A 15,983-nucleotide genomic window follows, 5' to 3' on the forward strand; every position below is an offset into this window, starting at 1 on the left:
CAAATAATTTTTAATTAAAAAGTTCTTTACTGCAATTTATTATAGAATATTGCTATTGCTAACTGGATTTACTATGAGATGTCAAAGAACGTACTAGTAATGAATATCATTGTAATTTTTTATACATGCCACAAAAAAATTGTAATATAATGAATAATAAAATTAAACCTTTGTACAGCACCGAGCATGGTAGGCTTCCTCAGGGAAAATGGCGATGCCCCCGCAACGCCCATTTCCCTTCCCCTCAACCCGCCCAGCTCTATATGCGGCCCAGGAGAAAATAACAATGTAGGGTAAAGGGTCCCGCATATAGGGTTGTGGCCTCCTACCACTTGCGGGCAAATATTATAATAATCATTACAAATAACAATTTTTTTGAAGATGTTAAATTTTATTTTACTATTAAATATTACATATTAATAGTAACTAATTACATACAATATTTTTACGTTAAGAACTAATGACTGTAAGGTTTACGATTTAATCTACGATATTCTGCGTCTGCCCATTCCATCAACAAATAAGTGCCCAAAAAAACTGTAAAATGAAACAAAAAGATTAAGATTGAATCTGTATATAAAATATACTAAATAGTAATGCTATTTAATTAAATTTATAATGTTTTTACTAACAATAATGCTGTATTATTAACAATTATGAAACGAAACTTACAAGGTCCCGCTCGTAGTGCAAGTTGTTGAACGGTACGCATGAGGTTAGGTAATCCGTCTTTGATCATTCCAGAAAAAGCTTTCTGTTCATATGAACTGAGACGGAAGTATGTAATGCCACTCATTTTGGCAAGAGTTCCCCAATCTTTACCCATCTTGATTGTGTTCTGAAAAGAAAAAGAAATACTTTATTCTGTCAAAATAAACCTAAGCGTAACCAAGAAATGGTAACAAGTAGACAGAGGTAAGAAATGTTATTATACTTTTAATATACTTAATTTATAAATGATTTGTGTTTTGTTCAAGTAAATGCAATTGTACAAAACACTAAAAGGTAATACTAAAGTTTAATTACATAAAATAATAATAATACTTACATAATACTCTTCTTCGAAATTGAACCGACTAAAGCCACAAATTACTAATACTGTAGTTGCAGGATAGACACCAAACGAGGGCAGCATCGCCCTCTATCTTGAATATGTGATAAGAGCGGTGAATTTAAATATCAAAGAATTATGCCAATATTTTAATTTGAAACAATCATTATACATGTTTATATTAATGACGCATACAATATATAGGATTAAAATTATCTTAAGTATATTGCATTACCATATTGTAATGTAATTCTACCATTTCAGAATAAGTATTCATCAATTGATACAATGAAAAAAAATAATATAACTATGTAAAGTGGGTATGATTTACTACTTCGCACTTACTAAATAAGTATAGAAATGATATATTATCTTGATTATATAATAATAGTTAAAATTAAATAATTCATAGGGAATTTTCATTTTTATTTGTCGTTTATTATTCCCAACATTTCAGCTTGCATGTTTCTTACAATTTCAACAAATTTTGGAAGTATTACCGAACTTCCATCTATCACATAAGTTCTAGAGATCCTTTTATATAAATAATATATTTTTCTATTCGCATCTAATGCTACAAACTTTCTATAAAAAAGAAAAAGGTGAATAAAAAAACTATACACTGACATATTCCACGGTGTATGGTGGCGCCACTATTGCAGAATAATCAAATAGACACAAGGGAAGAAGAGGTATACGAAACAAGGAATACGACAGTTGCTCGTGTGCGAGGCTCCGCGTGATAGCGTGAATGTTGTGTACTGTGTGTTTCGTGGCTATCACATAGTTTGTCAACTGCTTTATAATAAATATACAAATGCAGTTCGTGATGATGGTTCATCAGATCATATTTTCAAATAGATTCTCGCAGCCGGTGACTGAGTAACGGTGCCAGACCTGACGCGAGGTGCTCACCCGCGTTAGGTGCGTTGTGGGCCACCTATCCACATCCAAGCTGTGTTGAGCATTCAAGTCATGGTATCGAGGTTCGACACGAACTTCGGTTGTGACGATTTTTTCGGGACTTATCATTGCACTCAAGACATGGCTTGTGATCGTGGTGATTCGGACTTCGAGTTTGTCATACCGCCAGAGGCGCCGGTCTTCGAGCCAAGTATCGAAGAGTTTCACGACCCTCTGAGTTACATCGCAAAAATACGACCGATCGCAGCAAAGTCTGGCATTTGTAAGATCAAACCGCCGCCTGTAAGTAAATCTTTCCCGAGCGCATCAATCATTTTTTCTCTTGCTGCTTTCTCTTTCCTTCCGTTGTCGTGGGAAGGACGCTATGCACGTATCTTCCTTGTTCCTCGTTTCGAGCCAGACAAATCCCGAGTGGATAAATTTGTAATTTTTTTTTTCTTCACTTACGAACGTGCAAGATATGCACATACGACCTCGTTTACGCACTATGACGCTCCGTACGAACCATCACGTTCGTGACATCACAAAATAAATGAGTTTCTACGTAGTGCGTGCTTCAAAACGAAAATTAATCAGGGAATGAAATCAATTTCTCGTAGCAGCGTATTTTGACGGGGACAATAGGAGTTATCTCGCTTCGCGTTCGTACTGAAACGTTAAGGTCTGGTAAAAAGTCGCAACATTTCTGTCGACATGAAACGAAAGATAATGCGATTAAACGGGGAAGGAATGACCGAAATGTTAATCTTAAATGAATTCCGAGTTTACGCGTATCGATGGGATTTGCATCGGAATCTAACACGCGTTCGAATATCTTTTAATCGGTATGTTGTTGCTGCAAGTAAGAAAATTCTGGAAAAATAAAAAAAAATAAAAACTGAAACGAAGTGTCGTCTCATTGCGACATTAATATCGTTATAGCTAGGAGGTACGCTATGTAAAATGGCTGAGACAATCGAAACAATGTCACCTTAGTAAAATCTCATGAAATGTTACGAGAAATCTGGACTGTTGCCTATGACATCGATAGAGAAAGTGCCGAAAAAATTATCACCGTTTCTGGCCAACGATCCTTCCGAGACGATTATGATATCGTAACGTCATAAATATGGGAATCGTTTAATATTTTCCTAGAAGCTTCTGTTTCATCCAAAAATACAAATAACATCTGTTTTATTTTCATAAATAAATATTTATAAATTTGTACAATGTTATGTGCTGAATTTTATAGGCATTACTGTATCATTTAATTTATTTCAATATTTAATATAATTTTTTTTTTATCAATACAGTTGAAGCATCATAAAGAAGCAACAGAATCAGTTCATTTTTTTTTTAGATATTCGTAGGATGTTTGGTGCTGTTATCATATGTTGTCATTTATGATCTAAATTTTATTAATTGTTCGTTTGATTTGTATCATCGTTAGAATCGATTTGAGCCACCATTTTGTTTTCACATGTATGGAGAATGAAGATATTACAATATAAAAATCGTACATTGATGTTAGTAGCTTAATCACGAAGGACAAAGTGATAGTGAAACAGAATTAATGCCAATGATTTTGAAGATATCAGGGGAGATGTATTTGAGAAGAAGTTAAACGAATACGAATTATTTTTGAAAGTAAACACTGAAAATTGCGTAATTTGGGGAAAAATACGTTCATCTAGTAATTTGAGAAGGATTACATAAAATAAATATTGAAAATTTCATGCTATTTATTCGTATCCCACGTTCACAGTAGCTTACAGCTATACGATTTTTTAAATGCCATCTTATGATCAAAAACTTTTGTTTAATCTTAAAAGTCGATTGTAAATTATTTTTTTCACCCAAAATAGTACTATAAGAATCACAAAAATATTTATATTACCTTAGTAAATTTTTTTTTTAAACACCTTCTAGTCCAATAAAAGAAGTGTTATTAATTCTTTTAATTTATTATGTAATAATGAAATATAATATATTAATGTATTTCAGTGGATCAATATGTAGATTAATAATATTCTTTTTTTGTTACTTTGACGACAATAGATGTATCATGTTTACGGCCGTTAACATTATCCTCCCTCAAAACCATTTTCTTAATTTTTTTGGGACTGATTTTCGTTAAGACAATTGCCATTCATTTTAATGACATCGTTAATGTTTTATCTGTAATTTAATTTATTTCGAACGCGTTAATCTTTTATTAGCAACTCATTATTCATTGAAAAAGTTTATATTTTGTAACGGGATGACGCCATTACGGAAATAACTCTGGTCACGGCATTAAATGGGCGTCGTATATGGAGAAAATCTTTGCAGCGTTTATTTTCTTCAACTTGACATGTTTGTTCTGTCTTAGCGGGGTACATTATTTTAATGACACGTATTGTTATTTGCTCTCCTAATGCGACTGAACGTGATTACATTAAGTTAACAGTAAATTGAAATACATGATTTGCGTCTTTATTTGAACCGTAGATCCGTATGCATTTCGTATTGCGTTCCCATGAGAAAAATCAGTTTTACTGACCCTACGATGGTGTTGCGTCATGATAGGAGAAAAAGTTACGAAGGCACTTATCGATTATTTAGAAATGCATGTCTTCGTTGACGAATTTTCACTGTAACAAAAAGAAAATAGCTTTTTCTGTTGTATACATTTCAATAAAAAAAGAACCCTCGCACATTCCATCCCCAAATCCTCATTTTATCACATTATTTAATTCATCTGAAGACCTGTAAGTTGTCACACTAAACAGGAGCTTTATTGAATGTGTAGTCATGTTGTGTAACTTCCAAAAATCACGTGTATTATATTTTCAAATACCATTATTTGTTGTTTTATACTGTTACTATTATTCTCATACATTTAATGAATTTGTTTTGCAATGTATTTTTTATACGTGAAAAAACTATAAATCAATATACAAACTATTAATATCTGTATCTCTTGTATTGTTCATAAATATTTAGCAACATGTTCTCTGTCTTTCTGTAGAACTGGCAGCCACCATTTGCTGTTGATGTTGATAAATTCAAATTTGTTCCAAGAATACAAAGACTAAATGAACTGGAAGCGAAAACAAGAATAAAACTTAATTTCTTGGATCAAATCGCAAAATTCTGGGAGCTTCAAGGTTCTTCGTTAAAAATTCCTCTTGTGGAGCGCAAAGCTCTTGATTTATATTCTCTGCATAAGATAGTTACCGATGAAGGTTTGTTTCCTTACAGTTTTATTATCAAAGTTATCAAGTACAATTTGGTTGATGTAAATACTAATATATTGATATTATTATCTGTAGGTGGCATTGAAACTGTAACAAGGGAAAGAAGATGGGCAAAAATTGCAAATAAACTAGGTTATCCTTCTGGACGTAGCGTTGGAAGTATTTTAAAAAATCATTATGAAAGAATTTTATATCCATTTGACGTTTTTAAACAGGGCAAAGCATTAACAGACATTGTAAGTCGTGTTAAAAAACGATATACCAATAGATTGTTGAATGTGTCTAAATGATATTGTACTTTATAGAAAATTGAGCCAGATTCCAATGTAAATGAGAAAAAAGATCGAGACTACAAACCACATGGAATTATATCAAGGCAGCAAATTAAACCTCCAACTGAAAAATTTTCACGTCGATCAAAAAGGTTCAATGCCCAAGAGGAAAAGCAAGAATTATCTGTTAAACAAGAAGATTGTAAGGAAGAGTGTGATGATTCAGATACTGATTTTAAAGATGGACTTAGAAGTAAGGATTTCGATGACAATAGCAAAGAGCTTAAAAAGTTACAATTTTATGGAGCTGGCCCGAAAATGGCTGGATTCAATACCAAAGAAGCCAAGAAGTCGAATAAAACTAGGGGTGTAAAGCTTGTTTATGAATTTGATCCTGTAAGCCTTGTTTTATTGTGATAATAACTATAAAATAATTACTTTCTTTGTCTTATGTGTAACCTATTTTATAGCTGGCAAAATACATTTGTCATAATTGTGGAAGAGGTGACAACGAAGAAAGTATGCTTTTATGCGATGGATGTGACGATAGTTATCATACTTTCTGTTTAATGCCACCGCTAACAGAAATACCAAAAGGCGATTGGCGGTGTCCAAAATGTGTTGCTGAAGAAGTATCCAAGCCGATGGAAGCATTTGGATTTGAGCAAGCTCAAAGGGAATATACTCTTCAACAATTCGGTGAAATGGCTGATCAATTCAAGAGTGATTATTTTAACATGCCTGTACATGTACGTTATTGTTGTATTTAATAATAAAATGATGGATATATGCATAAATTGTAAATCGATGTATTCTGTTATAGATGGTGCCAACATCTTTGGTAGAGAAAGAATTTTGGCGGATAGTTTCTTCAATTGACGAAGATGTAACAGTTGAATATGGAGCAGATTTACATACTATGGACCATGGTTCTGGATTTCCAACGAAAACGAGTGTTAATTTATTTACATGCGATCAGGAGTATGCTGAATCATCATGGAATTTGAATAATTTACCAGTTTTGCGTAGTAGCGTCCTAGGTCACATTAATGCCGACATTAGTGGTATGAAGGTACCATGGATGTATGTTGGGATGTGTTTTGCAACATTTTGTTGGCATAACGAGGATCATTGGAGCTATTCAATTAATTATTTACATTGGGGAGAGCCAAAAACATGGTATGGTGTGCCTGGCTCTCAGGCAGAAAAGTTTGAGCAGTCAATGAAAGCTGCTGCACCAGAATTGTTTCATAGTCAGCCAGATTTACTTCATCAATTAGTAACTATTATGAATCCTAACATATTAACAAGCGAAGGTAATGTGGGATTTTAATTATTGTGTTACATTAAATAGCTATTATTAACTATTTACTCATGATACTTAGGTGTTCCAGTATACAGAACTGATCAACATGCAGGTGAATTCGTGGTAACATTTCCCCGTGCGTATCATGCCGGTTTTAACCAAGGGTATAACTTCGCTGAAGCTGTGAATTTTGCACCTGCAGATTGGGTATACTGCCGTTTTAAAATTCTGTCATCGACACGTTTGTATATTATGTATTTTATAGATTCTGTTATGTGTTTAATAGCTCAAAATTGGACGAGAATGCATATCGCATTATTCGAATTTAAGGCGATTTTGTGTATTCTCTCACGATGAATTGGTATGCAAAATGTCGTTGGAGCCAGATTCATTAGACATAGGAATTGCAACTGCAACTTATCATGACATGCTTCAAATGGTGGATGATGAGAAAAAATTGAGGAAAAATTTGTTGGAATGGGTGAGTAAATTTATATCTATTCTAGATAAAACATTTATTTTTTAATAATCATGCCATCAATAAAATATATTTTCAAGACAATTATTAGATATATTTAAACATTTCATTTTATGTTCTTAATTAAAACATATAAAAAATTCATTAAATTAATGTACATATTGTTAATGTTTAAATCTTGCCTCCAAACATAAGAGAGGTTATAATTCTAAATGCAAAGCCTGATATATTTAGGTCAAACAGTATAGTATGTTGAGGCATTCTCTCACCGATTTACCCACCACATTGTATGCACACGTCGACAAATACACATCCATAACCATGCGAGCACACGCGGTGAAAGATGTGTGTGCGTCTGAATTACCAACCATTGGATATCGTAGTCCTACCATCCACGTTATAATCGTCATTAATGTCTTTATATATTTCGTTATTTTTGGTTAGCTCGCATTCAATGTTGTTGAGATAGTCTCCGTGCGCTCATTCCTTAGTTATGAATCTTCGTTCGTTGATGCTTATTTGGTGTGTTTCTGATCTTGATTATATAACTCTTATTAAGAAATAGAGGTTATGTTTTCAAAGTTTTGCCATGATGCTAAACAAACATTATGTTTCTGCATCGATTCAAAGATTTTTACTCTTTTCCTTTCGATTTTATTGAAAAAACAGCAGTAATAGTTTTAACCAAACTGTATATTTATAAAATATTTTTTGTTTGGAACTGAATTTTTCTACAGATGGATACATGTGTTTCATTAACAGTTTCATTTCATGCACAATTTTTTTCAAATACAAAGGGGAAAAGTTGTTCCATAAGTGATTTTTGTGTTTAAAATTATGCTTTCTAGGGTGTAACAGAAGCAGAACGTGAAGCATTTGAACTATTACCAGATGATGAGAGACAGTGTGAAGTGTGCAAGACAACTTGTTTTTTGAGTGCAGTTACATGTTCATGTCACAGTTCACAGTTAGTTTGCTTAAGACATTTCACAGAACTTTGTGACTGCCCTCCAGAAAAGCACACATTACGTTATCGCTATACTTTAGACGAATTACCAATTATGCTACAAAAGTTAAAGTTAAAAGCAGAGTCATTTGACTCGTGGGTGACAAAAGTAAAAGAAGCAATGGACCCTGATAAGAAAAGTGACAAAATTGAACTGAATGAATTAAAAGAACTTTTAAATGAAGCAGAAAGTAAAAAATTCCCAGACAGTGAGTTGCTTACAGCTTTAACAACTGCTGTACAAGATGCTGAAAAATGTGCAAGTGTTGCACAACAACTTTTGAATAATAAACAGCGTACTAGGTATTACTGATCTTCAGTTTACATATAAGGTACATATTTGTACAAGTAATTTGATTTCCACTTCTTTGTATAGGACTAGGCAATCTGTTGAAACTAAGTATAAGCTTACAGTAGAAGAGTTAACACTTTTCTACAAAGAAATTACAAATCTGTGCTGTGAACTTAAGGAATCCGATGGAGTTAAATTCATACTTGATCAAGTATTACAGTTTCAAAAAGAAGCAGAAGAGTTTGAATCTAAAGAGGATGATTGTGATATTGAACAGCTGGAAAAGTGTATTGATTTTGGTGATTCTATTTGCATTGAACTACCTCAACTCGTTCGTTTAAAACAAGTATGTACACATTAGCGTCTGTCCATTAATTTCAAATTGTTATTCTTCAATATAATTATTTACTTATCACAGAAATTAGCACAAATACAATGGCTGGATGAAGTCAAAACTCTCCAAGAAGATCCAAAATCTATACATCGCGATGATCTTGCAAAATTGATCGAAAAAGGTATGACAATACCCCCTCACTTAAGTATAGAAAATACGCTTTCGGAATTACAAGCGTTAATGCTTGCAATTGATAATTGGGAAGAGAAAGCAAAATTGTACCTTCATACAAAAAATCGACAAACCATTGCGTCTCTTGAAGAATTTATTGGCGAGGCTGATAAGGTAGAAGCTTATTTACCAAGTTTGGATGTTCTTCAAGACACATTAAATAAAGCAAAGAATTGGTCGAAGATGGTGGAAGACGTACAAGCAAGAGATAATTTTCCATATTATAATACATTAGATGATTTAATTAAACGGGGTAGAAATATCCCGTTGCACCTAGATGCTCTTCCAATCTTAGAATCGACTCTTTCCCAAGCAAAAACTTGGAAAGAAAGAACAGCAAGAACATTCCTAAGGAAAAATTCGCATTACACTTTAATGGAAGCATTGTCACCACGAATCGGAGTCGGTATACAAGCGCTGAAATCTAAGAAGAATAAGAGCGAAGAGTCAGTAGGGCCCGTTTTCGTCTGTGATACAAAATTGGACGATTCCAATGATTCGGCTACCATTGTGGCCGCGTTTAAATTAGCTGAACAACGCGAAATGGAAGCAATGAGAAATTTAAGGGAGAGAAACTTAATGAAGACCGAAATCGACGATTCGAGGTATTGTGTCTGTCGTCGACCGAGGTTCGGACTCATGCTTCAATGTGAACTTTGTAAAGATTGGTTCCATTGTAAGTATAATTTTTCACTTATGATATATAATAACTATAAATTAAATTTAATTGTTAAAATTCATTGTCATTGTTATTTCAGCAAATTGTGTACCTTTACCAAAAACATCGTATAAAGGAAAGTTACCAATGTCAAGAGAAATCAAGTTTTTATGTCCTTGTTGTTTACGTTCACGGCGGCCAAGATTGGAAACAATTTTGGCTCTTCTAGTTAGTCTTCAAAAAATTCCAATCCGTTTACCGGAGGGTGAGGCATTGCAATGTTTAACAGAACGTGCAATGAATTGGCAGGTGGGTTTTTTATGAAAATATATAACAACAAATTATTGCAATATACAATTACGTATACAATGGTTTGTAACTATGTTTACATTTAATAGGACCGAGCCCGACAGGCCTTGGCTACAGATGAAATTTCATCTGCGCTAGCAAAATTGTCTGTATTGTCACAGAAATTAGTTGAAGCGGCAGCTCGCGAAAAAACCGAAAAAATTATTAGTAGTGAGTTAAAAAAGGCAGCAAATAATCCTGAATTGCATCAAAGGGTACAAGCTATTGCACCGCTTAGTGGTGTGCATTCAGATGATAGCATGATCAGTACGGCAGTAAGTTTATAGCGTTAATGAAGTATAAATATATGTTTTAATATGCTGTATGTGTTACACATAATCAATTATGTGCGTGATATTTTAGGACGATGACGACGATGTTGTTACTATAGATGATGATGAGCCAAGTTGTAGTACATTCAACAGTAACGAACATGCATATTCTTATAGTAAGATTTTTTCTCGCTACAAGAATAGATAGTTCAGGTAAAATATTTATAACGTTCTATTATTTTCAGTATCCAAAATTCAGCGTAAGTCACAATCGAGTGACTCTAGCGACGTTGCAGTTGCACTTTCACAAGCTGCAAGGTTGCGTTTAGAGGAACTAATGATGGAAGGTGATTTATTAGAGGTAGCGTTAGACGAAACGCAACACATCTGGCGTATATTAAGTCATACGAATAGTCCAAGCACCGTTCGGAAGTATGCAACGTACGACGACGTTCAAACCAATCCCAATCAAGAGACGAGGGACGTGAGAAAACGGGGAAGAAAAAGGAAATCTGAGGAATTCGAATTACTCAAGAAGCTTGGCAGACAAAAAATGGAAGAAAAGAATTTAGCTAAACGCAAGGGATTGCAGAAGGAGAAAAAATCTGCTGGTTCTCCGGTGCCAATGAAGCGCGGACCTCGAAAGGTATCTAAACTGAAAAGCGTAATTTCTTTTAAATTAAAACTTTCAGTGTCGGTAATAAATTTTAAATTTTAAACTACTTGCGATTGATCGGTTTTTTTGTAGATGAAACGCAAAGAGGGTGAAGAAGGTCCAAAGAAAAGAGGTGGCAACAGAAAGAAGACGAAGCAGGATACATCTGACGAAGAAGATGATTGCGCTGCTGTTAATTGCTTACGACCCAGCGGTAAGAGTATTTCCTGCGCCGAACATGTTTGGACGTAAATACTAATATTGCAGTGTCTTATATATTTTTGTTTAAACATCAGGTAGGGAAGTTGATTGGGTACAGTGTGACGGTGGCTGTGAGGGTTGGTTCCATATGCACTGTGTTGGCTTGGATCGCACAGAAATAGCTGAAGAAGACGATTACATTTGCAGTAATTGTAAAGAGGCAGAACAAAACTCGACGGTAAGTTTACGATAATACCTTCTGCAATTCTGTTATCATCTCTGCTATTTTTAGAACAGATAATTTTGTTTATGTTTATGTAAAATAATATTTCTAGCAAAACATGCTTAATTACTATCCTTCTATTTTTTTCTTCTGTTTATCGCATAGCTATTTGTACGATATCCTTACGTCTTTTATTTGATAAGTAGTGCAGCATTTTTTTTTCCTTTTTCGTTTGTTTATACTGTAGTCAAGAGCGCCAGATCCTCTAGCTGAATCATTAGGCCTGGATGCACTTCTTTCCCTTTCTCAATCTCAGGGATACCAAGGTACAGACAGTGAGGCAGATATTCAAGAAACGACGTCCTTCGTCAGGACCTACTAGCCTACGTTATCTTGTTAGCACTGTAAAAGGCTGAAATGTTTCACGATATCAAATCATTTCGACTGTTCAATTACAGTCTAACAATTAATGTTACCTACAAATTATTCAGTCGATTGGTACTGCAGGTCACCGGGTGTCATTCGATTGTTTGTGTCGCGAGTGGGACGTCGAGGATAAAGTATTACAACGCTGTTGAATAGCAACATTTTGACGACCACGAACATTATTTTTCTATCTTGATTTCGTACGCCTTGGAAAGTGACGAATGTTACGTACGTATCCTGCTGTATATTGTATTTTTATTTTTTAAGATTAAGCCGAGCACTTGTCAAGTGGAAAGGATTTATTATCCGCGTACAATACATTTATTTATACCTTCGTGAAACATTATTTTTCACATAATTGATGTTTAATGTTCATTCGTAACATTAAACTATGTGCTTACACAATACGTTGACTCTAAATTAATTACAGAGTTTCGATGTAAAGAAAGATACTGTTTCTAAAAAACAAACCATGATTGATGCGTATTATTCATACGGATATCACGGATGAACCGTGATATGTGTCGTAGTTTGTATGATATTTTTTCTATTTTTTTTTTTCTGATTTTTTCCTTTCTTTTTTTTTTTTTTGAAAATCGAAAAGTTGCATCTCATTCATAGTCGTTAATCCTTACCTCTCGCTCTGTGTAAGTGAAGACAGAAAATGAAAGGTTTTGCGAGACCAATGACTGTTGACAAAACTAAATCTAAATCATACATGTTAAGACAATTTGTAAGTGAGGTATGAAAAGATGTGAACGACAAGGGGTCGTTCATAAAGGACGTCCGTCTTTAGAGGGGGGGAAGAAAGGTTCTAGTCTTTTGTGACATCTATGTATAAATTTTGTTGAGCAACCTTCTATTAAAATTTTTAATTATTCATAATTACTCTTTTTACGTGTAGTACAAACTCAATAAATTAAACAAAATTAATAATAAATTAAACAAAAATTGACCGTGTGTGATAAGGGGAAAGGGAAAAGTCTGAAAACAACAGAAATCTACGAATATCCTTTATGAACGGTCCCTTAGGGAAGTGAGGGAAGACGTATTTGAAGGGAAAAATTAGCGACGACGATAATACGCGTAGCGAAGAAAAGTCATTTCAAGATACTTCTACTTCGATGAAGATTCCGTCGGTTTTTATATCGGCTTTTAATTGTAATGGCGTCTAAGGTGACGATAATCCCCTTTGCGCTAAATAGTATGTACAGATAGACTGAGATGTGTGTATTAAAATATAGTTATTATACATATATACATATAAGAAGATTAGTTCGAAAACATGATGTAGATGGAAATAAGTTATAGTTTGTATAAAAGAAAAAAATGAAATAGAATTGACACGCAAATATATAGCATATCTAAATCTGCCTTCCTGAGACGATTAATTGAAATTCAGTGGATTTTGGACCAGAGTGTACAATTTTATAATTTGGTAACAATGAAAAATTATTTAGCGATGAACTTTCAAAAGGCCTAACAAAGAAGTGTTTTTGTTTAACATTTGTTTAACTTCACTTCTCAAGGATATTAATTATTTTACACATTATAATTCGCTGAAATGTTTTTAGTACAATTAACAGTTTGCTTTTTATTTTGTACATTATAAAATTGTTGCGACAATTATTGTAAGCATCACGTATATGGATCTCATTCTTAGCAAATAAAATAAAAATTAAGAGAGTATTTATATCGTTATTATCAGTGTAAACAAAAAGAAAAAGATATAGATATGCGGCTTAGTTGACTCTGGTACAAAACCATCACCTTAACGAATAACGACATTCTTTAATTACGTTTTAATTTGACTGTCGAGTCGCGTTTTTATTTCAAACGCAAACTCATTTTTTTATTTTTATGCATATGTGTTACGTGCGTGTCTCTATCTGTCTACCTAAGTGTGGTTCTTTTGCACGGTATGCAAAATCAGAACTGTATCGTGTACAAAAAAAAACATGAAATTTTTATCTTGGATCGATTGGCGTAAAAGAAACTTTGTACAATTAATTGTTAAAGAAATCGAGTATCAACTGAGTTTCCATGTACTAAAACTCTATGAATGTGTGCTACGTGTAGAACAAAATGGCGCTCAGTGTGTTTTAAACAATTGCATACCGGAACATACTATTAACACCTTACTAAATGGAAGCCTCTTAATAGTAGCGATTATTAATTAAAAAAATCAATCAATCGCGAATGTCTTATTTATAATTTGAAATACTAATTAAGATTATACCTTCCAATTTTTAATTAGTATTAAGTTATTCATTGCGTCGGTGATGTACGTTACGCGTTTTCGTTTAAAACATACTGTAGGTCAGAGTATCATATGAGAAGTTATATGTACACACATATATTTTTGTACAGATATGAAGAAAAAAAAGAAAAAAAAAAAGAGGCTCGAAAATCTGATTGTCGCGTCTTGATACGCGAAAACAGTGAATTTCTAACGATAGTGTGTTTTCGTCTCTTTTCTTTTTTTTTAAATGAGGTATGAATTTCAATTTGTTTCCTTTTTCGTAATAAAAGATAATGTATATACGTACGTGTATTATTGGTTGTATGTGTTTTATACAAGGTACTTAGATTATTCTAGATTAAAACAGAAAATAGATACGAATTCAGGTTTGTGTAAGAGGGTACACTATCATTAAAAATACATTGTGATTAGAAAAATCGTTGGAAATTATACGACTGTTTAAAAACTATTTCAAGAATGGAGATGTCCGAGCATTGTACTTTACTATAAAAGTACACATGTGCTATTGTTGAATACTAATCTGTTCGAGCAAACACGAGGCAAGTGCCTACGCGTTTTTTTTTTCTTTTTCCAAGATACTAATCAGTGGGCGAAAGAAATTCATAGTCGTTAATCTTCCTTGGTAAATAATAAGCACAAACTGTCTAGTATCAATTATTCTGTTTTCCTTGCAACGAAGCGTTTACGTAACGAGAACTTTAACGAGTCCAAACTACGCGTATTATTAGTAGATTAGTATTATACTTCGACCAAAACATCTTTCCTTTTTAATTAATACAATAACTGGATGTTATTAATTCGGTGTAAAGCAGAGTATAATATCAAAAGTTCAACTCATACATATAATATTGTTTTATTTTATACATTTGTTCAGTGAATGAAGTCTTTCCTTTTTTTTAAATTTTATTTAAATTTCTTGTTTTGTGATATGATCAATTGCTTAAATATGATAGATTTTTTTTCTAACAATCGTTATTTAATCCTTTCTTATCTTTTGGCGTTAGCTCTAATCTTGAATAACTTAAACAAAAATTGTTACTTAACTTTCGATGCACTAGTAGTAATTCTGTTTACAATTGCTTTAAATGTCTAATCAGATGTATTCCTTTCTGTGTAATGCACAGAGAAATTATTTAAAAATCGTCGAGGGGCGTTTGAATTATTTTGAAATCTTGTCTCGTAGGACTTTTGAAATTCCACCAAAAATTTGTATAGTCAAAAGTCGATATCGCGTTAATTTTGTATTTATATATACATTTTTCATTCATGTTTCATCATATTCTCCTCGAAAAGTAATTCATCGAAGGGGAGATCCTTCCATTGAGAGATGCAATTCTTTATCATCGTCGCTTGCGTGAATATACCGTTAATATTTACTTGTATAACACGTGGATATATTGTTTATTTCCTTTATACGTGATCCTTTTTTGTTTCTTTTTTTAGACAGAAATATTTATGACACGGTAAATGTAACTTAGAATTAAGTAGCGTTAAACGTAGCCTTTATTTGTAAGATTATATCACTTTGATTTTTGATGAAATATACTAAATGTATATGTGTACATGTACATTCAATACTGTATTAAAATGCTTTTTTTTCCTCTTTATCTCATATCTGAGATAGGAGAAGTGTTAATGTACAGATGAAATTTCAATGAATGGATGTAAGTAGAATTTGAACTCTTTAAACTGTGAAATAATAATAACAAAAGATTGTCTATTATGGAAAATTTATCTACGTAGCCATTGATGATTGTTGCATACGGTTGCAATTATCTTTCGAAGAATCATTTTTCATTATTAAGCTTTGTTTCACCTGTAAATA

General features: G+C 33.1%; 2 protein-coding genes across 4 annotated transcripts; one reads left to right on the plus strand and one right to left on the minus strand.

Annotated features, from left to right (window-relative positions):
* Positions 1-370: 370 nt before the first annotated feature.
* Positions 371-1,162, minus strand: UQCR-Q (Ubiquinol-cytochrome c reductase ubiquinone-binding protein). Its single transcript, XM_034315119.2, has 3 exons — positions 1,049-1,162; positions 673-838; positions 371-537 (listed from the first exon to the last, which is right to left on the minus strand). The coding sequence occupies exons 1-3, from the start codon at positions 1,133-1,135 to the stop codon at positions 458-460; spliced, it is 333 nt and encodes a 110-aa protein (XP_034171010.1). The 5' UTR covers positions 1,136-1,162; the 3' UTR covers positions 371-457.
* Positions 1,163-1,732: 570 nt separating this feature from the next.
* Kdm5 (Lysine demethylase 5) lies at positions 1,733-14,732 on the plus strand. Of its 3 annotated transcripts, none has more exons than XM_034315097.2 (18): positions 1,733-2,257; positions 4,965-5,181; positions 5,269-5,429; positions 5,499-5,861; positions 5,936-6,214; positions 6,289-6,781; positions 6,851-6,978; positions 7,058-7,252; positions 8,098-8,558; positions 8,632-8,893; positions 8,966-9,788; positions 9,871-10,079; positions 10,169-10,393; positions 10,482-10,566; positions 10,636-11,036; positions 11,139-11,259; positions 11,342-11,484; positions 11,786-14,732. In XM_034315097.2, the coding sequence occupies exons 1-18, from the start codon at positions 2,027-2,029 to the stop codon at positions 11,849-11,851; spliced, it is 4,863 nt and encodes a 1,620-aa protein (XP_034170988.1). In that variant the 5' UTR covers positions 1,733-2,026; the 3' UTR covers positions 11,852-14,732. The 3 variants fall into 3 exon arrangements, with proteins under 3 accessions (XP_034170988.1, XP_034170987.1, XP_034170986.1); XM_034315096.2 differs by having other exon boundaries at positions 6,860-6,978; positions 11,717-14,732; XM_034315095.2 differs by having other exon boundaries at positions 1,734-2,257; positions 11,717-14,732.
* The last annotated feature ends 1,251 nt before the right edge of the window (positions 14,733-15,983 follow it).

This window comes from Osmia lignaria, chromosome 15, assembly GCF_051020975.1.
Source record: "Osmia lignaria lignaria isolate PbOS001 chromosome 15, iyOsmLign1, whole genome shotgun sequence".
NCBI classification, from domain to species: domain Eukaryota; kingdom Metazoa; phylum Arthropoda; class Insecta; order Hymenoptera; family Megachilidae; genus Osmia; species Osmia lignaria.